General features: G+C 54.4%; 1 protein-coding gene across 4 annotated transcripts in view; it reads right to left on the bottom strand.

Annotated features, from left to right (window-relative positions):
- Nucleotides 1–884: 884 nt before the first annotated feature.
- Grk3 (G protein-coupled receptor kinase 3) overlaps nucleotides 885–24,172 on the bottom strand; it is a 117,816-nt gene continuing 94,528 nt past the window's right edge. For all 4 annotated transcript variants that reach the window (XM_076837120.2, XM_076837131.2, XM_076837128.2 and 1 more), the window contains 9 exons: nucleotides 23,874–23,981; nucleotides 16,761–16,827; nucleotides 16,153–16,253; nucleotides 12,345–12,411; nucleotides 10,819–10,914; nucleotides 7,212–7,374; nucleotides 5,031–5,167; nucleotides 2,970–3,083; nucleotides 885–2,188 (listed from right to left, as the gene is read on the bottom strand). In XM_076837120.2, the coding sequence (XP_076693235.2) occupies nucleotides 2,027–2,188; nucleotides 2,970–3,083; nucleotides 5,031–5,167; nucleotides 7,212–7,374; nucleotides 10,819–10,914; nucleotides 12,345–12,411; nucleotides 16,153–16,253; nucleotides 16,761–16,827; nucleotides 23,874–23,981 (1,015 nt within the window). In that variant the 3' untranslated portion in view covers nucleotides 885–2,026. The remainder of the gene's footprint in view (nucleotides 2,189–2,969; nucleotides 3,084–5,030; nucleotides 5,168–7,211; nucleotides 7,375–10,818; nucleotides 10,915–12,344; nucleotides 12,412–16,152; nucleotides 16,254–16,760; nucleotides 16,828–23,873; nucleotides 23,982–24,172) is intronic.

Raw genomic sequence — 24,172 nt, 5'->3', positions numbered from 1 at the left:
TCTAGGAATTCATCAACACTCTCAAAACTTCCAAGACAGCAGGTCCTGGGGCAGGCCCTGGGGTGCCTGATCTGGGGAGAGCAGCACCCTCAGGAGGAGTGCTCCAGGACCCTGCCCCACCAGCTCACAGTGGCTGGAGCTGCTCGCTCAGGACTGGGACCCCTGGGTGCACGAACTGTGTCTACACAAACCGCATGGAGCCGGGAGGGTGAGGCTGTGCTGGGGCAAGAAGGGCTCTGGGGTACTTTCCAGAGCACGTTTCTTTCTTGAAAGGCAAAGACCCAGAGCAAAACCATGTTTTTGAAAGAGGTGCAGACTGGCAGGTCTCACAGCAAGCAGGGGAAGCCACACCATCATCCTGAACCATGTGGTGAGGATGCCACCCAGTGTGACGTGTACAAGAAGAACCCAGCCCGGACAGTGGCAGGGCACCCCCTCCTGAGGTGGCCGTCAGCCTGGAGGAGGTGCTGGGCCCGGGAGCTCCGCATCCAGGCCAGCTGCAGCACAGGGGCTGGGAGGACGCCCTCCCTTGGACGACAGCTGAGCCTCCATTGGGCAGTGTGGGTGTGTGCATTCTAAACAGATTCCAGGCTCTTCTACCCCCTCGAGGGAGGGCGGTGGGGGTGTGGCGCCCTCCTCCGCCCCGCCAGCAGCAGACAGCCACCTGTGCTACCTGAAACCCCCACCCGGAGCCCAGATGGATAAAAACCCCAAACTGCTGGCCCAGGTCACCCAGGCGCAGAGCAGACCTTCCAGAAGGTGATCTGCTCAGCTCCCAAATGACCTCGTGGTAGGAAGCCCTGACCTTGCCAGGGACTGCGGCACAGGAAGGTAAAAACAAAGGTTTGGAACCACTAAAAACATCAAGGACAGGATACAAGTGATCAAGACGACAGTTATTTATATTGTTGGTAATTAAGTTAAGACATACAGTAACACTACACCAGGAACTGGAGGAATGTGTAGACTTTGGAAAGGACTTTGTAGCCTGATGGCCTGGGGGACTTTGCTGGTTCTGTCACCAGCATTTATTGGGGGCGTCGACAGGCATGGAGGGGGTGGGGACGAAACACTGGGGAGGAGGCTGCTGGGTCCTTGCTGCTGGACGGTGGGCCCCAACCCAGAGAGGCCAGTGCAGAGGGACCCACCACCATGGGACCAGAGAGTCCCGAAACGGCCACCTCCCATGCTTGTTCCTCAGCATTTTTTCAAATAAAAATCATCTCAAATTACGCTCAAGGTGAAGCAGCGGGATTCCCTTCCTCCTCTTACACATCACCGCTGACCGCTTCTCAGGGTCAGGCAGAAGGTACCAGAACCACGGTGTCCTACAGGGGCTCAGGGTGGACTCCAAGCCAGCTGTAGCCAGAGTGCTTGTGACCTGGGCGTCCAGAGGTGTCCCACTGCTGCCCTGGTCCCCAGTCTGTCACCTCACTACTCTCCCTGGGAACACCAGGGACCCTCGGGGGGCTGGCAAGTGAACCCCATTTGCTACCCCTACCTGCCCGCAGCCCCTGGAGCAGGCGCGTCAGGCGCCGGCTCTCCAGTGTGCAGGGACGCGCTCCACAGCCCCCCACCACGGCCCTGGGACACTGGAGCCAGCATCTGCGACAGCAGAGCCCGGCCACTGCAGGGCACCCGGCACCCAGCACTGCGGACCTCCAGGGCCCCTGGGGAAGTCTGAGATGTCTGACGTCAGACTGAAAAATTAAGTGCCCAGTGGGGATGTTCAGTTCCAGCTTGGAGGTACCAAAATAAGTTGTCTAGCAAAGAAAAGGAGCTTGTGTCCTCAGTAGTCTCCAGTGCGGGCCAGCACCACTTGGTGGCACAGGGTCGGCTGCACCTGGAGAGGTCCAACTCCCTTTGGGGGCATCTGGCGCCCGCCCGGGGCCTCCTGGCAGCGGATGAAAGGTCCCAGCGCCCGGCACCTCCGCCACAGCCTGGCACGTCCGCACCGACCCCAGGCTCCGCCCCACGTGGAGAGCCCAGTGTGGCCTCCCCGAGGCCCTGTCTCTCCCGCCTCTCGCTACAGGCCATTGCTGCTTCTGTGGCACAGCGGGGGCTTGGAGAGCTCCACCAGGCTGGCCCGAGGCCTGTTGAGGAACTTGGGCGCGCGGCGCAGCAGCCGCTGGGCCTCGGTGAAGGTCTCGGTCAGCTCCTTCTTCCACTGCGCGAACTCGGGGTCGCTCTGCAGGGAGACAGGAAGACGGGCTGGGACAGGTTCACCCACCCACCCTGCCCACAGCCTCTGGAGGTGACCTGGAGCCTGCCCGGGGCGTGCCCCTCGGTGCCTACCCTGCAGCCACCTCTCCAGACACTGGGCCTACGACCCTCATCCAGAGCCTCTAGCAGCGAGAGGGGAGGCCAGCTTCCTGGAGCAGCCCCAGCATAGCGAACGGCTTCAGTTCAACAACTGTGGTGGGCACAGGTGGGCAGGAGCCCAGCAGGCCAACGTGCCCCTTCACGGGCGAAAATTAGCAATGAGGTTATTAAGGTGAGTCTTGGGGTCCACTCCTTGTTTATATCCCGGGACACGCTCTGGAGGCCCCAATCCCCAACACACAGCGTGCACCAGAGCAAACAGGGTTCAGGAATGAAACCTGGGCCACACAACTGGAGGGCAAAGAGCATCGCCCCTTAGAGAAGTCTGAGTGGTCTCTTCCGTTGGTTTAAACATGTGAACTTCAACCTCAAACATGCTGGCAGGTCAGACCTAGGACCTCAGGTTCCATAAAACTCCACCCCCACGTAGTGCTGGAGGGTTTCCACATAAGGTCACCAAATTCAGGTATTTCCTCCTTCTGTTTTCAAATATTTTCTTTTTTGAACTACCTGTTGATGTGGTGGACACCTGGCTCAGTTTGTAAGGGCCACAGGACCCTGTGGGGCACCCTGGTGCCGGGCGGTCAGCTGTGCTGGTGTCAAGCAGTGGCTCAACCTTCACCCAAGAGACAAGGAGCCGCACTCACCTCACACTGCAGGACAAACTGTTTCCCTCCTTTTATTCTGAACAAAATGCACTTTTTGTCTTTAATCTGAGTTTCTTCCACAGAGAGGATTTGTTCCATGGTCAGTAGATTTTGCTAACCATAAAAACAAACAAAATAAATAAAAGTTACTTCCCAGTATTTCATGATTTTTTTAATTTCTTAAATGTATAAGTGATGATACCAAGAACTCAGAACAAGTCCAAAAAAAGAAAGCAGCAGCGTTTTTCTTTCTTTGATGATGTTCTAGAACTGAAGGAGAAATGGCTACAAAGGAACACGCAGGAAAATCCAAATGATAATGTCTCAAAGAAAACCGCAAAGAAAGCAATGCTTCTACAGGCCAAGGGGAGCGCGGCCCGCCACAGAATTGATCTGGGCTGAGGGTGGGTCACGCCCTCTCAGGGGCCAAGCTTCAAGCTGAGAGGGAAGTCCCTGAGCCTGGCCTAGGGCTTACAGCAACTCAGGAAAGGCCTGGCGATGTCAGATGCTATCGAAATGGCACTGCAGACACAGGTGACAGCCTTAAGAGATTGTCACACTGGGTGTACAGCATCGCTGCACACGGCAAAGGCTATGCGTGAGTTCCTTACCATTTTGTGTTTTTTGGGGTAAATACTCCAGGAATCCTAAATGAGAAACAACAGCGTCATAAGCTCCCAAGTTCCCCTTCTCCTCTGTCCTCACCAACCGCGCCCTGTGCTCTGCAGCTGCTCAGTAGAGCACTGGGTGTGACCTTTCAACACCAAGGTCAGCTCCCGCATCTCAGGTTGAACACAGGAAGTCGAGTCTTTAGTTTTTTAAATATCCTGAAAAGCAGGGCGGCTTCCTTCCCATGCGCACAACAGTGTAAATGAACAAAGGCCCAGTGCCCCCTTACCTGAGGACGGCCTGAGCTCCGGGGCCACCTCCACCTGCACTGCACCTGTGTCGTGTGTGACTCACAGCCACAAAGATCTTGTCAATGAGATCCTAGCTATGCTAGTTTTTTAAAAAATGGCTTTTTTTGGTACAAAAATCTGTGCGAGCCTGTTTATTTTTTTTTAAACAATGTGTTATATGCAATCCCAGCCACTCATAGTTAAATGGCAACTTCCACTCAGGGATTCCAAAGCACCGTCCCGAGGGGAAGGGTAAGATCAGGGCCTACTGTGTTCCACACCGACTCCACGGGCAGTGGTGGCAGCTGTGTTCTGATCGCCTAATACACAACGACCTTTCTGACATCCAGGACTATCTCCGGCTTACAGTGACAGCCATGCCTCCCCGGGAGCAGAGGGCAGCCTTCACCCACTGCTGGCTCCTCTCCGGCCATCAGCACACAGGAGGTGCTTAATAAATGCTGCCTGACCTGCCCACAGGTACAGGGTGGAGCAGAGACTTCTTTTCCTCTTACACGCATTGCCCATTAGCTCCACGGAGAACCCAAGAGCACAGCGCATCTTCCTGTCCCTGAATGAGTGCCACCTGCAGACGCGACTGGGCGCAGACAAGAGGGAGTGTGGTCTGGTGACCCAGCCTCTGTGCCCAGTGTTGTGGGTGACATTTCATTTGACCTGATGTGGGGAGAGGCGGGAGGCCTGTGTGGACATGGGTTTGAACGCCCCCCATTGAGGCTGTCCAGCTCTGTCCCTGGCCACACCCTGCCCATCTGAGCCCTGTTTCCCCTCCACAGCGGGAGGGTCAGACCTGCAGAAGCGGCTAACAGACTGAGATGTCTCTGTTGCACAGCAGCGGGCCTCAGAGGACCAGTAAGATTGACAGCAGGCGTGGTGACTGCCTTTCCCCCACTTCACGGGTGGGGAGACAGCCCAGTCCCCACCCCTGCCTCTGGGTTTCCTCTGGACACCTTCCATGTTCAGGCACCGCAAGGCCCTTCCTTGACTTGGCTGGACTTGGGGGGCTGGAGGAGAGAGTGGCGCCCCCACCTTATGCTCAAGAGTTGGACGAGACCCTGGCGCGCGAAGGAAATATGAGACCCACCGGGGACCTGAGCTCATCCTGCACGAGCGCAGGGCACAGGCACGACCCGCCCCGACTCACCCGCGACTCGCCTTCTCCCCTCCACTCGAGTCTGTTGGGAAAGAGGTAGAAGTAGCGGCGCTGCCACTGTGTGAGGAACGGGTTGCCCAGCTTCAGCATGTAGCCGTGCAGGAGGCAGTCCTTGCCCAGCGCGTAATCTGCGGGGAGATGTGAGGGAGCGTGGGGCGGCTGCGGAGCTGGGGGCGGCCACCCCGGGAGGGCAGAGGTCGGCGGGAGATCAGCGTCTGCCCATCAACACACCTTGGCTGGTCTAAGGACAGGCGTCTCTCGGGCGTCCCTACCAACACACTAAATGACGCTTCTTCACACTCTTCAGGCAGACCTGTGCATTGACCGCTCAGAGGGGACAAAGTGTGTTCCCAGACCATCTCTGTCCCTGCTGTGTGTGTGCCGGGGTGGTGAGAAGAGGAGCGCATCCACACCCCTGTCCTCTGTGGGATGGGAAGGTCCCTCTCCTCTTCCTTTCATTCTACAGGTGACACTAGAGGGGGCCTTTGTCACCCAGGTCAGCAGAGTTAGTCATGGGCAGTCCCTTCCTGAGCTGTGCAGAGACCGGCTGTGGACTCTTACAGGGGAATCTGGAGCCTTGGTCTGAGCCATGGGGACCCTGACATGGCTCACAGGCTGAGCTTCTCCTTTCCTAGGACAACGACTGGGCAAAGGCCCAGGGCTGGGCATGTCCAGGGAACAGGAAGGACTAAGTCCTGCCCTGGGGAACTTAGTCCAGTGAGAGGTGTAGAAATAGACAAAGGAGCCACCCCCCTGCCCTGTCCCCACAGCAGAAGGGGCAGGAGCAGGTGGGGAAGGACCAGGGCACAGAGGGCCAGGGCTGGCATCTCTGCAGCTGCCACTCTGAGCAGAACAGCGCCTGGTTTTCAGAATGTGTCTAAATCCCAACACGGTATTTGTTCAGAGAGCTCAAGCTGGACTCTGCTTTTCTGTGAGGGTGACTTCTGAGGTGGACAACCAAGGTCACAGATTACTAAGGACATATGTATGAAGATGAACTCATCAATTTGTCAGATGATGATGGTTCTGATGCAAACAATATGCTTCAACAAGGTCACCCGGGCAAGGGTGTTTTCCAGATCCTAGGACCATCAGGGCCCTCCATCCAGCAAATGACCGTTGGTACACTTTTTAGGGTAAAACCTGCCATGGTGAGGGTGTCCCAGTATGATCCCCAGGGACCAGCTCTCTAAGGATTAGTGTATACAGCAGGCCATGGCCCTGTGGAGCTGAGGCGTGGAGGCAAAGCCCTGTGGATTCACATAGGAAAGTCACCAGAACACAAGGACTGAGCCGGCTGTCCTAAATAGGTGACAAATGCCCCAGGGAAGGAGTCCACTGAGACCATTGGATCCTCCAGCAGGGGGCCTCCAGCCAGCTGCCCTAACATAGAGGGGAAGCACCCTCGGTACCTCCTAAATGTCTGCAAGGTTGCACTAGGGCTTCAGCGTCAATGTCAAACAAGATGTGTCTTACCTCAATCATCAACTACAGTACATACAACTAAATGAGATCTTGGAAAAATAAGAGTCACAACGTTTAGTGAATCAAGGATGATTGACAAGTTCATTTAGTGTTTGTTGTTACGTTTTCTATAGAAATCCTAATAGGGCACCTGATTTTTTAAATGAAAAGGCACACTTTGGCTGTTCTTTAATGCAGTTCGTACCACATATGTATTTACACGCTTATCTCTCTTGACAGGTGGCATGCCAAGCCCAGTCCCCTGCCGGGACCAGTCAGGAACTCTATGGGGCTGATGGGAACATGACCCTTCCTCAAGTGTCATCACAGACCCGGGGTCTCGAGGTGCTGACGCAGGGCATGAAACTCTGTCCAGGCCTCTGTGACTGGGCAGGGCACATAGGTAGGCTGGCCCTGCTCACACGGGCGTGTCCCTCTTCCGGGAAGAGCCTGCCAGGCCAAGAGGCCCGTGGAGAGGTCCTGCTCACCGTGCCTGGGTTCCCTGAGGACCGAGCCTGGACGTTGTTTCTTTAGGGCTCTGGAATACCACCCTGAACGCCTCCAACACACGTGAAGCTAACGGACGCTGGGCATTGGTTTTTTTTTTTTTTTTTTTTTCCTTTGTTGGAAAACACGTGTGACCAGACACTTTCCCAATAACCTGTGGAGACCCCGCCCCGGGAGGGCTGGAGCTGCGTGACCTCTCACCTTCCTCGTGGCCCAGCTGCTTGTTCTTGGCCCTCTTCCTGGCCTCCGCCTTGTCCATGTCTGCGTTGACGGCTTCGTAGACGGTTTCTGTGACTTCCTGCTGCCAGCGCTCGGAGATGACCAAGGGGAAGTTCCTGTAGAGCTCCTGGTCACAGTCGAGAAGCTTGCCAATTTAAGAAACCAAGACATTTATGATTTAGCGCACTTCCGAAGGCTCACGTCGCCACCCGTGGTGGCCCCTGCACAACCGTATCCAGGGAGGTGACAGGACGACCACCTCTGCTAGAGACAACAGCTCTCCACTGCGGGAGGAAGAGGGGTGAGCCCCTTCTACACCAGCTTCATGACGTCTGTGCCACCGAAAACCAACCTGATGTACGGGTAGGTTCTGCCACCAAGTGCCACTGCCACTACAGCAAGGGTACCTTGTTTATAAAGTAGGAAAACAGTCCATGTAATTCTAGAGCTCATGATAAGGGCAAAGCCAAGAAGGTCCCAACCTACCATGGGTTCATCTGAAAAGTCAAACACAAGGTAACGTAGGCTGAATTCACCATTCTTTCCATGAACTTTCCAACTAATTAAACACTGTGAACATGTGTAGAAACATTAAGCCCAAAATGCGTGGAGAGTTTAGGCAGCACAGCCTGTAAAGTTGCTGTGATAAAAATCACACTTAATGATAGCATTTTTTGCTTCCAGTTATTCAAAATTCTTCCTTTTGCCCTCTAAGAGAGGCTGCACTTTGAAAATGAGCCAAGATCCTGGTGCAGTGGTGCATGCCTGTAATCCCACCAACTCCAGAGGCTGAGGCAGGAGGATCGCAGGTTCGAGGCCAGCTCAAGACCCTGTCTCAAAATAAAAAAGGGCTGGAGATGTGGCTCAGTGGTCAGGTGCCCCTGTGTCCCCAGCACCAAAAAATGTCATCATGTCCCTGAGCTATGGTGTAGGGGGCCACGGAATACAATTTGAGAGGAGCAGCCCGGGTCTTGTGAGAAGCACAGTTCTCTCTAGGGTCCGAGTTCCTTACTCCTTTGAGAAATAAGAAGGGGACAAGCACTGCAGCAGGCAAGCGCTTTAGAAGGGAAAGAGACACCTGGTGGGCCGAGTGCTCCCCACACCTGGTCTGGGGCACAGTCTGTCCGTGCGCCTGACTGTGCTGCCGGGAAGGAGCCCCCACTCCCACACCCCTGGCTGGCAGGGCCCCTTCCTGCTGTCTTCACACTCCAGACGAAGCGCAGTTCTGGGTGTGAGGAGGGGCAGGTGGCACCTGGGGTGAGGGTGTGCCTCTCAGAGTGAGGGCGGGGGCGGCAGTGCCACCACGCCAGGCCCCACGCTCCCTCCGAGCGGCTGCTCACAACAGCCAGCCCCGCTCTGTGGATGTACCGCGCGCCTCCCAGGCCTTCCAGAAGCCTCCATCCCTGAGACCCAGCCCCACTGCTCAGCAGGACTTACAGGAGAGGAGAGCTGAGGGCGACCTGAGATGAGAGGAGGAGCCTTCTGTGAAGAACAGAGCAGTGGGGGGAGGGGGCTGCTTCCCACAGGTAGAGAAGCGTGCTCCTGAAGACCAGGGGCTGCCGTGGGATGCGCCATCCGGGCAAGCTCCCCCGCCCAGACTCCTTCCCATACAGCCTCCTCCCTCCCAGCCTCATTCCCACACAGGCTCCTCCCTCCCAGCCTCGTTCCTACACAGGCTCCTCCCACCCAGCCTCATTCCCACACAGGTTCCTCCCTCCCAGCCTCATTCCCACACAGGCTCCTCCCTCTCAGTCTCATTCCCACACAGGCTCCTCCCTCCCAGCCTCATTCCCACATAGGCTCCTCCCCCCAGCCATGTTCCCACACAGGCTCCTCCCTCCCAGCCTCGTTCTCCACAGTTTCCACCTCTCCCTGCGCTCTCCCCTGAAGCCTCAGTGATAGAAGCCACTGGCTTGCCACAAGGGCTGACCGTGGGCCTGGGGCTTGGACGGGGCTTGGACGGGTCATCGCACCATCCGGGAGAAAGCCAGCAATGAAGCCAACGCTTTACCGGTGGGTAAGCCACGGCTCGGGGCTGGGAAGGCCCGAGTCCATTCAGCTGAGAGTGGCAGCTTCACTCCAAGTCTGCAGAGTCCAGTTTATAGAAAGTTTCCATCAGAGGATCTTCCATGTGAAAAATTTGTCTGGGCTTCCACATAATACCAGCTTTAATTTAATTTTGACGGACAGTGGCATATATGATGACAGAATTCTATTGTGACAGCTGCTCCTTTTAAATAGTGGCACCCGGACGGGTTCCGAGGGGTCACACTGTAGACGTGCCCAGTGGGGGCAGGCCTGGGCATGCCAGCTGCTGTCCCAGGGAGCCCAGGGTCGCAGACCTCAGAGGGGTGCCTCTAAGCTACTGGATCACTTCACACCCTCCACAGGCTGTGGCCTTGCCCCTGGTCCTCTGGCACCTCACCTCCTCCTCCTAGGGGCTGCTCCTGCAGACACCCCAGCTCCACCCTCCTCTCCTGGAGCTGCCAGCTCTGACCACTTCCATCCCCAGCGAGCCAGTCAGGTGGCCTTGGACTCTGCCCTCCTCCCAGGGCCTCTGTACTTCTCTGGCCCTCTACCCACCACCTCTGTCCCTTCGGAGCTCCTGCCTGGCCAGTGATTTCAGTCTTTGCTCTGCACCTGGCAGGTGTGTTTTGACAGTGTTGCTGCCTTCTGGAGGGGAAGGCACCTGGGGGACAAGGGGAGGTGCGTAGAGAAGAGCACATGGGCGGCAGCTAAGAGGAGGGGGCCTGGGGTGGTGGGAAGAGCCTGGGATGAGCTGTGGGGCCTCACAGGGGGCAGATGACAGTTTGACACTAGTGAAATGCTGCAACTTAGCATCTTAAAGACGATGGTTTTCCCTGGTGATCACATCTGTAATTATGACTTGTCTCTAGTTAGAAAAATGATGATGTGAACAGAAGCTTCAAAAATGCCAAGGATGACATAAAAGACAGGGACTATGTCCCCTTTGATTGACACAAGCAAATGGCCCATGCTGTTGGCACTCTCATCCCAGCCTGGGGACCCATCTACGTAGGAGAATTACAACGACTGAGCTCTGGCGCCAGGTGAGCTGTGCTGGATGTCAAATTGTTTCTCTGGCTCACGTTCATTCAAGTTTTATTTCAAACACAAATATTCCAAATCAAGCAACCATTTTGCATTTTGTCAAAATAAAAATTAGCAAGGCTGGGCACAGTGTCGCATGCCTGTCATCCCAGCAGCTCGGGAGGCTGAGTCTAGAGGATGGTGAATTCAAAGCCAGCCTCAGCAACAATGAGGCACTAAGCAACTCAGTGAGACCCTGCTCTAAATAAAATACAGAATAGGGCTGGGGATGGGGCTCAGTGGTAAGTGTCCCTGAGTTCAAGCCCCAGGAACCTAATAAAAAACAAATAAAAGTAGCAGTATAAAGAAAGCTTTTATGGTGTCTAAGGTAGGTCTTTGACTTGCACATATGTCAACTACGTAGAGATTCACTTGTAGGAGACATTCTACAACGATGCTAGAGCAATCGCTAAGTTTGATGGACACTCAACAGAAATTCTCTCCACCCCAAACCAGAAGGCAGCCAGCACCTGCGTACCTTAACGCCTTTGGTGTCTTCTTCATCAAAGGAGCCGATGTCAAAGGCATCCGCAGCATTGACCTCTCCCCGGGGAGGGATGAGGGGTGGTGGGTACTGAAAGAGGCAAGGAGGCAGGTTCTCTTATCAGCTGCCCTTGGCGGCGCCCCCCCTCCCAGCAGTCTGTGTCAGGAGCTGAGTGAAGTCACCCTGCTGCATTCTGAGCAGCACTAAAGCCACGTGCATTCACACAAGGGTCTGCACTGGCAGTCCAAGAGGACAGCTGAGTCTCAGGGGACAAAAAAAAAAAAAGACCTTCAAATCTTAAAACATTTTTAAATATAATGAAGTCTCTAGACTGCGCACCCCCACCCCCCACTCAGCCTCTAGAAAGCAGGTTCCCTCAGAGGATGCAGTGTACCTCTCTTGGTCACCGGAGCCACAACCCACCACCATGGCGCCTGCAGAAGCGCCAAACTCCAACACCTGTAGGTGTCGCCCAGGTGAGTGGCCATGCCCAGATTCTGTCTACAGGACCAACCAGTCAGGGTGTCCTTCCCACAGAAGGGACACCCCTCTGCAGCTCGCATTCATGCAGAAACTGCCAATCACATAAGAATAAAATATATTCTTAAAAATATACTTTATTTGGGGTTTTCCTATATCAATGAGATATAATGAAGCTTAAAATAGGAAACAGGGCTGGGCCATGGCTCAGGGGTGCAGCCGTGCCTAGCATGGGGGAGGCCCTGGGTTCCATCCCCAGCATCACAAGAAATGTTTTTTAAAGAATTAAAAAAAGGGGGAATTGTGCTGATATACAATCATGCTAATTCTTAAACTATGTGGTTCTGGGCCAGAAGATATATATAAGTTTATGCCAAAAGTTTCTCCTATATTTTTACAGAAGTCTATGTAAAACTATAGCCACGTTAAGAAATCAAGCAGATGGGCCCGAACTAAAATGTCTCAATTATATGGACATTTGAATTAGCTACATAACTGCTCTATCTTATCTTTAATTAATTTATAGAGGAGGTATTTTTGAAATTTATATAAGTTGTCCCCTAGTATCTGGGGATTAGTCCCAGGAATTCCCTGCACACCCAGATCAGCACATGCCTGAGACCCTGATGTAGAATCATGGGTATTTGCCTAGGACCTGCCCATCTCCTCCTGGATACTGTGCCATCTTTAGATGATGCAATCCCCAGTACAGTGTAAGTGCTATGTGAATCGTTGCTACACTAGGTTGTTTGGGGAAAAACTAATAAGGAAAAAAATCTGTGCATATTCCGTATGGATGCAATTTTTCTTCCTGTCTTCCACCTGTGGCTGGTTGAGCCTGGGGATGGCAGGGCCAACCCAAAAAGCAAAATGAAGAGTGAGTTGTTGTCCCAAAGCGGGTCAGCCAAGGGCAACACCCAGGTGGCAGAGCTCTGTGGACACAGGAAGCTGGGTGGGGACCAGGTCCAGGAAGCCAGCAATGAGGAGAGCAGAGCGGGCAGAGCGCAGAGGCCGTGGCACCAGGGCCTGGGTGTGAGTACCTTCTGCAGGTAGACGTGCTGCCAGTCGATGCCCTTGAAGAAGCCATGTCCTTTCACCTCCTGGGCGCTGGGGAAGAGAGGGTCCTAAAGGTGGTGAGTATGCACTGGAGACGGGAAAGGAACTTTACAACATGCCAGAGTGAGACAGCTTTTCAGGACAGCAAGTAAGGACGCTTGTCTCAGAGCAGCACAGGGAACGCCTTGACCTTGAGAAAGGCCTCGGGCTGCACCTGGGGCCCGTCCATGTGACCACTCATGGCCTGCCCACACCCCTCGGCAGGTGTAGGTGTGTGACACCTTAAAAGCAGAACAGTAGAGGACACACACATTCTACGTACCTGTCAATGGCGATTCTGGAGCCACGAGAACCTAGCTTAATAAGAATTAAATTGGAGATCTACACATTTAAGAAATTTGTGGCCAATGTCTGCTGGTTCTGATAGGGAAAATGACAGGAAAATGATGATCTTAAGCAGCAAACACTGACTTGGATGCAAACTAGAAACCTAGTGGTGGGGTGAGTGCCGAGCCCCTTCCTAAGCTGAAGAAACAAACTTCCTGAAGGTCATGGTCAAGACCTCCCGACCCACAGCACTTCTCTGTCCGTCTGTACTACAGAGCCCAGGCCGGTCCTCAGCCACCCCACAAGGGCTGCCCAGGCCCTGTGCACCTTTGGTGACGTCACGTGAAGCCCAGGTCCTGTCTGCACGAGGCCTCGTGTCCAATGCCTGCCCAGTAGCCCCGCGTGGACCACGCAGCAGGTCTGAGGCTGCTCTGCCACCCCCAGGCCACACTCCTCCCACCTGACCTGCCCTGTTGCCCCTCACTCCCCAGCTTCCCTGGGAACTCACGGCAAAATTCAGTGCCGCACCCCAGTGACAAGGGCCCAGGGGACCTGGCCAGGGCCACCTTTCAGATCCATTCTCCTTCCTCCATCCTCAGCTTCTGCGACCCAGCCTTCCTGGCTTTTTTGAATTGCAGCCTGAGGCCCTCCCGCCCGAAGCCCTCGACCTACAAAGTTCCCCCATGGTCCGCCCACCATGTTGCTTAAGTCATTCCTGGTCCCTTTCACAGCCTTTGTCCTCTCAGCGGTCTGTTTGCTGCTACCGTCCCCATTCCACGTAAGTAAGTGCCAAGTCCGCCTGGGCCCTGTCCTCGGAGGCAGGGTGGTGAGGCTGGTGCTCGGCGAGGGCTCAGGGGTCACCAAGTGGGGTGGGGTCCAGGTCACGGAGCTCTGGGCATGTCCACCAGAAGCCCTGGGGCTTTCTGCAGCTGTGCTGTGGTTGGTGCCTTGTCACTAGCCCTAGACGTGAGCTAGACAGGCTCCCAGTTTCCTCACATCCACCAGCAGCTGTCGAGGGCCGCAGGGGTGGCCTCTGGATCAGCCCTGCCCCTCCCACAGGCCCGAGGGACAGCAGAGCACAGAGAGGCAGACCCTCCCCAGAGGCGGCAGCCAGGGCCACCAGCTGGCAAGTGGGGGAGGGGACAGACAGCGGGGACTGGCCAAGCTGCGGTCTTGGGGACGGAGCCACGTGCTGACCTCCAGGCTCATCACAGAGGATGAGCGGATGTGAGACACAGGACTGGGACTCTGCCCGGGGACCCTTGGTGTGGACACAGCTGGACACCTGCACACGGAACCTCCTTCCCCACACCAAGCCCCAAGCACCTGCAGCTGTCCTAGTGGGAAGGAAACCCTGCATGGTTGGGATGTGAGGTGTCTTCAAAAGCTCATGTGTGAGACAATGTGAGAAGGCTGAGAGGAGAAGTGACCAGGCCATGACAGTCTTGATCCAATCAGTGGTTAGTCCCCTGAAGGGATTAACTGAGTGGTGACTGAAAGTGGGTGGGGGTAGCAGAGGAGTGCAGTCTCTCTCTGCTTCCTGAAGATCACTCAAGCTACTTCCCTCTTCCATACTCTTCCACCACGATGTTCAGCTCACCTCCGGCCCCAAGGAATGGAGCCTGCTGTCTATGGACTGAGACCTTCAAAACTATGAGCCTCCAAATAAACTTCCTCCTCCACAGTTATTCTGGTGGGATCTTTTGGTCACAGCAGTGAAAAAGCTAAGACAACCTCTGAAAGATTCTACAGTCAAGAAACTAAACCTGTTACTGATCTTTCAAAATAATCAATAAAATGGTTGGAAATTTAAGTGATCAGAAAGTATAAGAAAGAGTCAAAGCAAAGATATGGATAATATATAAGATCAGGAGCGTAGGGGACCAGCCTAGAAGTCCCAGCATCCAGCCAATGGACTTCTGGGAGAAATGGAGGATCGGAAATGTTACATAAGTTAAACAAGACTCTCCCCTAAGCTGAAGAGCATGAGTCTTTGAGAGAAAGCACCTGGCGTCAGGAACTACGGGAGTTCCATGCCACAGGGACTATTCACTTGTACTCAATAAAGTAGAGTCTTCAGAGTTCTGGTGGGTTGCTAGTGACTGACTGTCCTGTGTCTGGCCTACATGAGTCTTGTCTGTGGACAGCGGGAAGACAGTCTAGGTGAGACCCAGACACCTGGCCTCTCACAGCCCCTCTCTAAGATTCCTTGGGAACATGCTCCAGCTCAAACAGAGAGACCCAGAAAAGTAGAGGCAAGGGATCAAGTAGATGGTGATTCAGACCAGGAGAGCAGAGCAGGGCGGCGCCGGCTGCAAGGAAGCCGACTGGCTGAAATCATGTGGTTCACTGGAGCTGGTAGTTTGTGTGCCATGAAGAAAACCAGGAAAAGTAAAAGCCCATGACTGTGATATTATCTCTTCATATACACATGTCATATTATATAAATAAATGTAAGGCCTATTACCAGACTAAGTAGAACCCATGTGATGAACAACATTTATGTTGCCTTATGGTGTAAATACTGTTTCATCTGCAACTTTTGAAATCAACCTATGCAAAGTGCAAAGATTGGGATTCATTGTGATCAAAGAATAGGGAAAAGACCATAACAACTTAATTTAGCAAAAACAGAAAAGAACATGACAAACGAGGGAGAGAGAAGCAATTGATGAATGAAGAGAATGTCGAAGCCTCACTGTATACAGTCGGGACTTAAGAGATGCTGTTTGTAGTTGGTGGGAAAAGGCACCACTGGCTAAATCTATAGATAAAGCTACAAAGGTAAACAAAAGAAGAGCCCAAAGTAGCACTTGGACTCTTGGGAGAGAGGGGGAGAGGTGGGAAGAGGGGGGAGGGGGGGAGACGGAGGGGGCAGTGACCAGGGCTTTATTTTTACAGTGGGAATGGGACACCCTCAGTGGAACCGATAAATAAGGAAATGTGCATATGAGCATATTATTTAGCTAAATAAAATACACACAGTATTCAGGAATAATGAGCATACATATACATGCTACTCTGAAAATATAAAAATACACACAAGTCACACACACACACACACATATACACACACAAACACACACAAGGGACATACTGTCCTTTCCGTGTGAAGCCAGCCAGGTGTGGGGACAAATCAGGGACGGCCTGTGTAAGCACTTCTCTAAAGCTTCCTCCCTGGTCTGTTTTGGGGTGCTTTGGGGGGAGGGGAGAGCCAGGTGAAGGAGACGGCCGTTCCTCAGGTGGGCCTGGGAGAAAACGTGGGAGCCGGTCACAGCATCTCAGTGCAAGACTGAGACAATGGCATGCACCACGGGGACGGGGACTGCAAGGTGGCCGAGTTCATTCCGTTCTCCACCAGGCTGGCTTCACACCTAACAGGCTCCGGGCTTCTCAGTCACAGCACTCACGGAGCAGTGCACACAACTCGGTCCCCGCCTGTGGAGACAGAAGAGCTGAGCCTACCCGCCTCCGCGACAGCCCAGGCGCTGGCTCACTTCCCGCTGCAGCAGGCCCTCCAGGAGGGACTTGAGGTCAGGGGAGAAGGTGTCCGGGAGCTCCACGTTCTGGGGAGAGAACAGCGGCTCCTGGAAACAGCACCCTCACACCCGAGGCCCCTGGGTCAGGAGACACGGAAAATTGCACCCCGAGACGGGCAGCGCGGGGGGGGGGGGGGGGGGAGCCCACCAGGAGGCGGGCCAGAGCGGTGGACTTGGGGGCCCCTCCTGCCCCTCTGCAGGCCCTCCCTTTGTTGATTTCCTTGGTTTTGTACTTGACTTTCTGTAACTTTCTTCCGCTGCTTGTTTGTGAGTCGTGATTCCTGCCTTGGGTCTACCTCCATTCCTTACCTCTTAGACATTCTTCTAGGAACAGTATCTCTGTCTGTCTATCTCACTCACAAAAGCCAAGTTTTGTGATTTTTGCATACTACACGCAATACTTTAAACTGTTTTACAGAATTTGTCCATGCTTTGTATGTACTTTATACCAATTTTATTTTCAGTGGTGTGATGTCTGAGAGCCCTGATGCAGGTGCGTGGTGAGGAGGGTCATCGGGTCTATCTCATGCTTACCATGGTGAGGGTCATCCGGTCTATCTCATGCTTATCTTTGGTTTTATGTTGTCTGAAAGGGCTGTGGCTGTGGAGGTAAAGAACATTCTATTAAAATATGGCACCAGGTAACAGCACACGTATTGAGTAACATTTGGGTAGAAGTATTTTGCCCTGTTCATTCAAAACTGCAGAAAAGCAAAGCTCACAAACATCATTTCCAGAAAAAAACAAAAGACAAAAAACAAAATAAACCTGGTGACCAAACACCTTGGGTCCTGAAGGAGCAGGACGTCCAAACTGCTTCTGGTGCCTGAGCCTCTGTGCAGTGCAAGTGCGGCACTAAATGTGCCTTTTCAGTGAAGACATTCAGGGGGAAAACGAGCCACCAGCAGGTAGTCATGAAAATGAAAGCCACCTGGGTAAATCTGTCCCTGGGGTGCTTGGGACAGCCATGACTTCCGTGCAGGTTTTTTAGCTGAACAGATACTGTTTCTAAAACCTCCCGAGGACCTGCAGGCCAACAGCATGATCCACATGGATGTGATTCTCCCTGGAAGCCAGTGACAGGAAGCCATCCCTCTGTTGGTGACAGCCATGGACCAGCCTGCGCCTCCCAGGGGCTGATGACTCTGGGTGCCCGTGTTCCACCCATGAAGAGCCTAGACCTTAGGCACAGAAGCCAGGTCCAGCTGTGACTCACTGAGCCCGAGAAACCCCTGCAGCTCCCAATCCTTCTCCTGGAAGATGGGGACCGTGCCCCGCACCCTGCAGGAGGAAGAAGGGGCAACTGAAGCAAGGACCCCACAAGCAGCTGGTGGGGTAGAGGTGGGCAGCCAGCCCTCCCTACCAAGACGGGGCCCTTGGCAGAGTTCATAGATGAGCGGACGACACTTGGAATCTCGCGCGGCAGGTTCCCCTCACTCCGCCACGTGCTCAAGACTCTGGAGACGCTGGCGTTGGAAGGGAAGCTTATCACTGGGTGACGCTTCTAAACATGCAAACTGCAACAGCAGAGCCCATCTGTGTCTTTGAAAATTAAAGAAATGACGTAAGCGAATGAAGTTCCTTGTGGCAACACCCACTTGCCGAGTGATTTACCCTATAAATCATCTGCAAGGCAGCCAGGGCGTGATCTGCAGGAAGCAGTGTAATGTCAACCTCACGCAAAGGATCAGAAGGCGGCTGAGCATGTAAGTCAAGGGGCTTCTGAGAAAGAATGGAAATCCCAGTCCTCCTCACGCTGCCTGTGCTACCCGTGAGCCGCTGCCCCACCCAGGCTCAGAAGTCACACCGTGACACTGAAGTCACCTGGCAAACCACCTCTTGTCAAGACGAGCATGCAGCAGACGTCTCCTGCCTGCCTGCCCATGGTGATTTTCCCCTTGTGCGGGAGAGGGCACTGTGACGCCTGTGTGATTCCTTGTCACACAGTGAAAACCACAATGATGTCAACCACTTAAAAGCACTAATTTGAAAAAAAAAAAAAATCAAATTAAGGCAGAGTGGCAGCAAGCAGGCATGTTTAAAACAGATTTTGATGGGAAATAGTTATTTCACCTTGTTTCCAGAGAAAAAGGTGTAATTACTGAATTAAAAAGCAATTGGATACACACACAAGATACAATCTATTATTTACAAGATATTACGCTTTTTAAAAAAAAACTGAATTTCCATCATTCTCTTTTGTATTCATAAAAATATTCACATGTTGAGAGTTCCCAAAGAAGGGAAAATAGTTATCTCATCTCATCAAGATGTCAGTGCCTGCTTGACGCTGGCCGCTCCGGCTCCAGTGGTCCCCAGCCTCCAAAAAGGGGTCCAGGGAAGAGCTCCCCGGAGCTCAGCAGGCTCCTGTTGCAGAGCGGAAGGGCCCGCTGCGGCACTGCACCCCTGCCAAGGTGGGGACGCCACCCCCAGCTCACAGGGGGGCTGACTGCCCTGTGACACTCTGAGGTCCCTGCCTGACCTGTCCCTGCCGCTGGGGTTTGGCCTCCCGGCTGTCCCTGCTCTCTCTGCTCCCTGCGTGTGGCGGGTCTCCACCCCATGACCACAGGGCAGGCAGGCTCTCTCCAGAGGTGCACCTCGCTCTGGAACTTCCTCCCCAGCCTCCAGAAAGGTGAGAAGTGAGAGTCTTTCTCCATCCACCTCCCAGGCTGCGGCATTCTGTCATGGCACCAAAACAAATGAGACAAGCCCGCGTGCCCTTCTGCACTTGACCCTCACGCTGGAAGGAAAGGGCTGTGCCCTGACCTTGCAGAGAGGGGCTGCTGGGTTCCAACGCTGTCTCTGTGCTAAATTTAAAAGCCTTTCTTGGGACCACAGGGAGGCTCCTAAGGGGACTGGAGTTCAAGGCGGCAGTGCCAGAAACACGGCCAGCACATGGCCCAGCGCTCCAGGTCCCGTTTATAAATAGAGCGACTCCCCGCCTGACTCAATGGGGAGTTATCAGGGCTGCTTTTCAGCTCTTCAAGCCGCTGCTGCCGCCGGAGTGCTGAGACGGTTGGGGCGTTCGAGTGGAACTCTTGATGCACATCTGTTTCCAGTGCATTCTTGATTATTCTTTGTGAACAAAGCCAAAGATTTGGTTTCTATTTTGGAAAGTGTTAAAGAAAACCGAGGATAGTAATAATCTCCATTCTGAGCGGGGCACGTGGTGCTCCCGGATCCGGTGTGATCACAGCTGCTCCCTGATGCAGGCGCTTTAAATAGGAGACAGTCACAGGCCTGCGACAGCCCCCAGCAGAGCCGAGTTCTCCCAGCCCCGCGAGCCACAATCTGTCGGCAAAGGGGCCACGTGGGACTGCGCCCACAGGCACAGAGGGAGTGGGAGAGTGAACGCGTCCCCCACACGAAGTGGCAATAATGTTGAGGAAGCAGCAGGCACGTTGGCTGCAGCCAGTCATGGCAATGGTGGGTTCGAAATCAACACGATGCAAAACTCACGTCGAAAACTGACTTTAGAATACAGAGAGGACTGCAGGGGAGACTGGCTCTGCGGTCAATGAGAGCACACTGGACTTCCAGCCAAAGCCTGCGGTGGCCATTCAAACAGACGGCATGTCGCATCTAACAGGCCTCCTGAGTCTGAGCCAAGAGCGGGCTAAGGATTTATGACCTTCCCTGTTTCCATACGTGGAGCAAAACAACCCCAGGCAGGGCTCACCTCTCCCCGGCCACTACCTAGGCTGAGGGATGAACAATCGGTGGTGACAAGCTGAGACAGAGGCTAGTGCCACGTCAATTCTTCTCCTTGACAGACATCTTCAATCTAGATGAGGTACCAGCTGGAAGTTCCACAGATTTGCAACCCAGACATGTTTTCATACCCGGTGACCTTAAATATCTGACAACGTCATTGAGACACACGTAGAGACCGCCATCCAACAACACGACATGTGGACTGCGACTTGCAGCACTGGCGTCCCAGGATTCAGGACCTCCCAGCCCTGGAGGAGTGTCCACCAGATCCCTCTCCAAGTGCCTTCCAGATTGCTCTGAGGCACCAGGCGGGGGCGGGGGGAACAGAGAGTGTCAGGGAGAAGCCACGGGACACACGGCCAGCGTGAGAAGTACAAAGGCACAGGAAATAAATGTGAGAAAGACCTTTGGAGACACGGGTTTAAGCTCCCTGCACAGGGGTGGGAGGAGGGAGAAGGGCTCGCTCTGGAGAAGCGTTTCCTAATCAGCAGCTGAAGGCTTCCCTTCAGCTTCCCAGCAGAAGGCTCTGCCGGGAAGGGGACTGTGCTGTGCAGGTGGGTCTGCAGGTATCTCCAGGCTTGTCTCCAGGTGTGTCTCCAGGTGTGTCTATAGATGTCTCCAGGTGTGTCTTTACACATGTCTCCAGGAGTGTCCAGGTGTCTCCAGGTGTGTCTCCAGGTGTGTCTACAGATGTCTCCAGGTGTGTCCAGGTGTCTCCAGGCATGTCTCCAGGTGTGTCTCCAGGCATGTCTGCAGGTGTCCCCAGATGTGTCTCCAGATGTGTCTGCAGGTGTGTCTCTAGATGTCTCCAGGTAAGTCTACAGGTATCTAAGTATATCTCTAGGTACCTCCAGACGTGTCTCCAGGTGTGTCTGCAGATGTCTCCAGGCATGTCTCCAGGTGTATCTTCAGGCATATCTCTAGGCATGTCTCCAGGGGTGTGTCTAGGTGTATCCAGGCATATCTCCAGGTATATCTCCAGGTACCTCCAGGAGTGTCTCCAGGTGTGTCTGCAGGTATCTCCAGTGTGTCTCCAGGTATGTCTCCAGGTGTGTCTGCAAGTGTTCCCAGATGTGTCTCCAGGTGTGTCTGCAGGTGTGTCTCCAGGTGTCTCCAGTTGCGACTCCAGGTTGGCCGTGGCTGTTTCTCGAGGGTGCCAGGATGCAGAGGGGACAGGCCACCCTCAGCCAGCACTCCAGAGGCCCCTCAACCTCCTGCTCCATTGTTTCCTGCTGCGTCTGGAAAAGACGGCTCCCAGGGCTGCGTTCTCCACAGCAGGAGCGACCCAGGATGCCAGAGACCACTGGCTCGAGGTCCCCCACGTGTGGCTGCGGCCTTGGTCTGCAGCTCAGGGACGAAGGCCCCGTGTGCTGTCCTGCCTCCTAAGGACCCCAGCACAGGGTTTCGCTCCTGAAAGGCCTTCAGGAACCTGGGCTTACTCTGAACCTCTGAGACTCCAGATGCTGGTTGGGTGGCAATGCCACTGTCCTCCACAGGCAAAGCGCCCACACCCAGCTCGGCACTCGCTCGCCTCACCTCTCCACGTGGCTGCCTGACCCTCCTGCTGAAAGCCTGCTTGCCCGGCCACTCCTATACACGAGGTCTTCAGGGTTGGGACCTTGGGGACCAAGGCCGCACCCCCAGCATGGCCTATGAAGCTGCAGGTCCTAACCTGGTCTTCTCACCCTGACAGGACTCACCATTCCGGGCAGCCATGCGAGACGGCAGCCTGCTCTGCTCACCCCCATGCGGAACCTCTGCTCACCCCACCCCCAGCCAGGCTGCGACCCTGTCCATCCCACAAGGCCCACTCGCACACCACCGCCCACATGGCCCAACATGACACTGGCCACCCTGCCAAGTTTGACGGCCCCCACTGCATGCCCCTGCGGTGGCCCTATTCTGGCTCAGTGGCCCGCCAGCCTCCCTGCCTTCCTCCTCCCCCACCCCACCTCCCCGGGAACCATCTCTTGTGTGTGTCAGGTACTCGATAAAAGTGCATTGAGTTTAACTCCAATCCTGGAGCCAGACACATTCCCACGCTTTGATCCCAGTGCTGTAGGTCTCTGTGAAGGACTCTGAACAGATCCGATGGCATGAGCTCACAGTGTACTGGGGACACTCACCTCGCCCTATCCTTCCTACACTGGGGCAGACCACTCCTCCAGGCGGGGGCTCAGTGCTTGGTGCCCAGTCTGGTACCAATCTTGAATTCCCTGCCCTCTGTAGTCACAGTGGGCAAAGCCCTTCAGTACCACGACCTTGGGACGGGGGCGCCACTCTCTCCGGACCCCCCACTACCAGGCTGCCTCTCCCAGCCTTTCCCTGGAAGACACAGTCCCTGCCTCTTTCACTGTTCTCCTCCTTCCCATCCTGTGACCTCCCTTGGGTGTCCCACCAGCCCAGACCCCCCCACCAGCCCAGGAGCCCCCCCAACAGAACACTTCCATCCAGCACAACCAAGGGCTACACAGGAAAGTGCATCTCTTCCCATGCGGCAAAGTTGAACTGTGGCCAAATACAATGGGACTCGCTTTATCAGCCACAACCACCCTGTTGGGTCATAAGGTCAACTCTTATGCTTCAAGCAGAGCCACAGCAGCCCCTCCCAGTCTACGCCTGGGACCAGAGACACACAGCCCCCAGCACAAGGCCTTCCCTGCTGAACCCGACGTCCTGTCCACCGTCTTCTCCCACACTCTGACCTGTCGCCCACTTTCCCATCAGCCTCAAACTCCCTAGACATGGATTCTGTTTCCATTCCGTCCCCAGCAGGGATCAAAACAAAGACTGGCATTGCCACCGCCTGCCGGCAGCTCCCCAGGGAGACAGGCTCTTCCCCCGGCAATGGCTTTCTCTGGTTTGCTTTGCATAAACTCTCTAATCAGGTCAGCTCCTCTGACGACAGGAATTAAGCCCATCCAGGCTCCGCAAATAGGGTGATTCAATTACAGAACAACAGACCCGACTGCCTCAGCAATAACACGATTGTGGGTCCCCGGGGAACACAGTGAGCTGAGAAGGCTGGCTCATCAGCTCCGAGGCCTGGGCTGGGGAAGGCGGAGTTGGCATCTCTTCAGATGTGCTGATTGGAGCAAGCTGCGCAGGTGCTCACTTAGGCTGTGATGAACAGGGTCAGCCCCCTGCAGGGCCAAGAGCAAAGGACAGGTGGCAGAGGGACAGTCTTGACTAGGAAACTGTGAAGTGCTTTCTGCATGTTCAGAAATGAAGAATACAACTGAGCTCCAGGGCTGGGGTGTGGCTGGGGCAGGGCACTTGCCCGGCGCATGAAGCCCTGGGTTCCATCCCCAGGGCTGCAAGAAAATAAAATGAAATTGAATTCTCCACTAAAGTTGGCTAAAAAGTCTTTAAATGTGGCAACATCAACATCGCCGTTCGACACAGGAACATCTTTGTGTCGAACTTCCCTTTCAGAATCTTTTCCATCCTGTCTTATTTGTCAGCTGGAACAAGAGCTGAATATAATATCGACTTTAAAATGTGTTAAGCCCTCAAGAGAACCGTAACTGATTTATGTGAAAAAGAATTTACCCCATCTTCTTTAATATCTACATTTCAATACAATTCCAGAACACGAGCTTCAATGGAAATATTTCGAAGCAGTCTTACTTTAGGTTTCCACGCAGTCAGGCTCCTGCATGGCTTTGGACCCCTGAGCTCCCAGGAGGGCAGCCCTCAGGCTTCCAGGCCTGGGAGCCCCACGTCATCTTTCAGAGTGAGATCACTGCGTGACTCTAGACCACACCAGGGTCTCCTCGTTTTCAGATATTGTGCATTTTCTTCCTGGGCTGCTGGGTATCCAACTCAGGGCCCTGGCACACCAGGCAATCACTCCACCACTGAGCCACACCCTCTGCCCAGAGCCCTCTCCAGTTTGATCCAGGTACCTGGTGGGCGGACAGTTGCACTCACCCTCTCAGGAGTTTGAAGAGCATGCAGCCCAGGGAGAACCAGTCTGCGCTGCTGTCGTAGGCCGTCCCCTTCTGCAGCACCTCGGGAGCCATGTACCCATGGGTGCCCCTGGGGAGAAGGAGGCACCAGGTTATCAGGGCACCCCCCAGGATCAGGCTCCTAAGGTTCATAAGAGACACAGCTGTGACCCAAGACAAGGCCACCACTGTGCATCCAGACCACGCCCAGAGCCTCTAAGGAGAAGTCCACCTTCTCTCTCTTCATTAGCGTGTGAATTCATAGAAACAGTTCACACAAGC

Source organism: Callospermophilus lateralis, chromosome 1, assembly GCF_048772815.1.
Source record: "Callospermophilus lateralis isolate mCalLat2 chromosome 1, mCalLat2.hap1, whole genome shotgun sequence".
NCBI lineage: Eukaryota > Metazoa > Chordata > Mammalia > Rodentia > Sciuridae > Callospermophilus > Callospermophilus lateralis.
The sequence above is the reverse complement of the archived record's forward strand: the minus strand, read 5'-3'. Positions and strand labels throughout refer to the sequence as shown.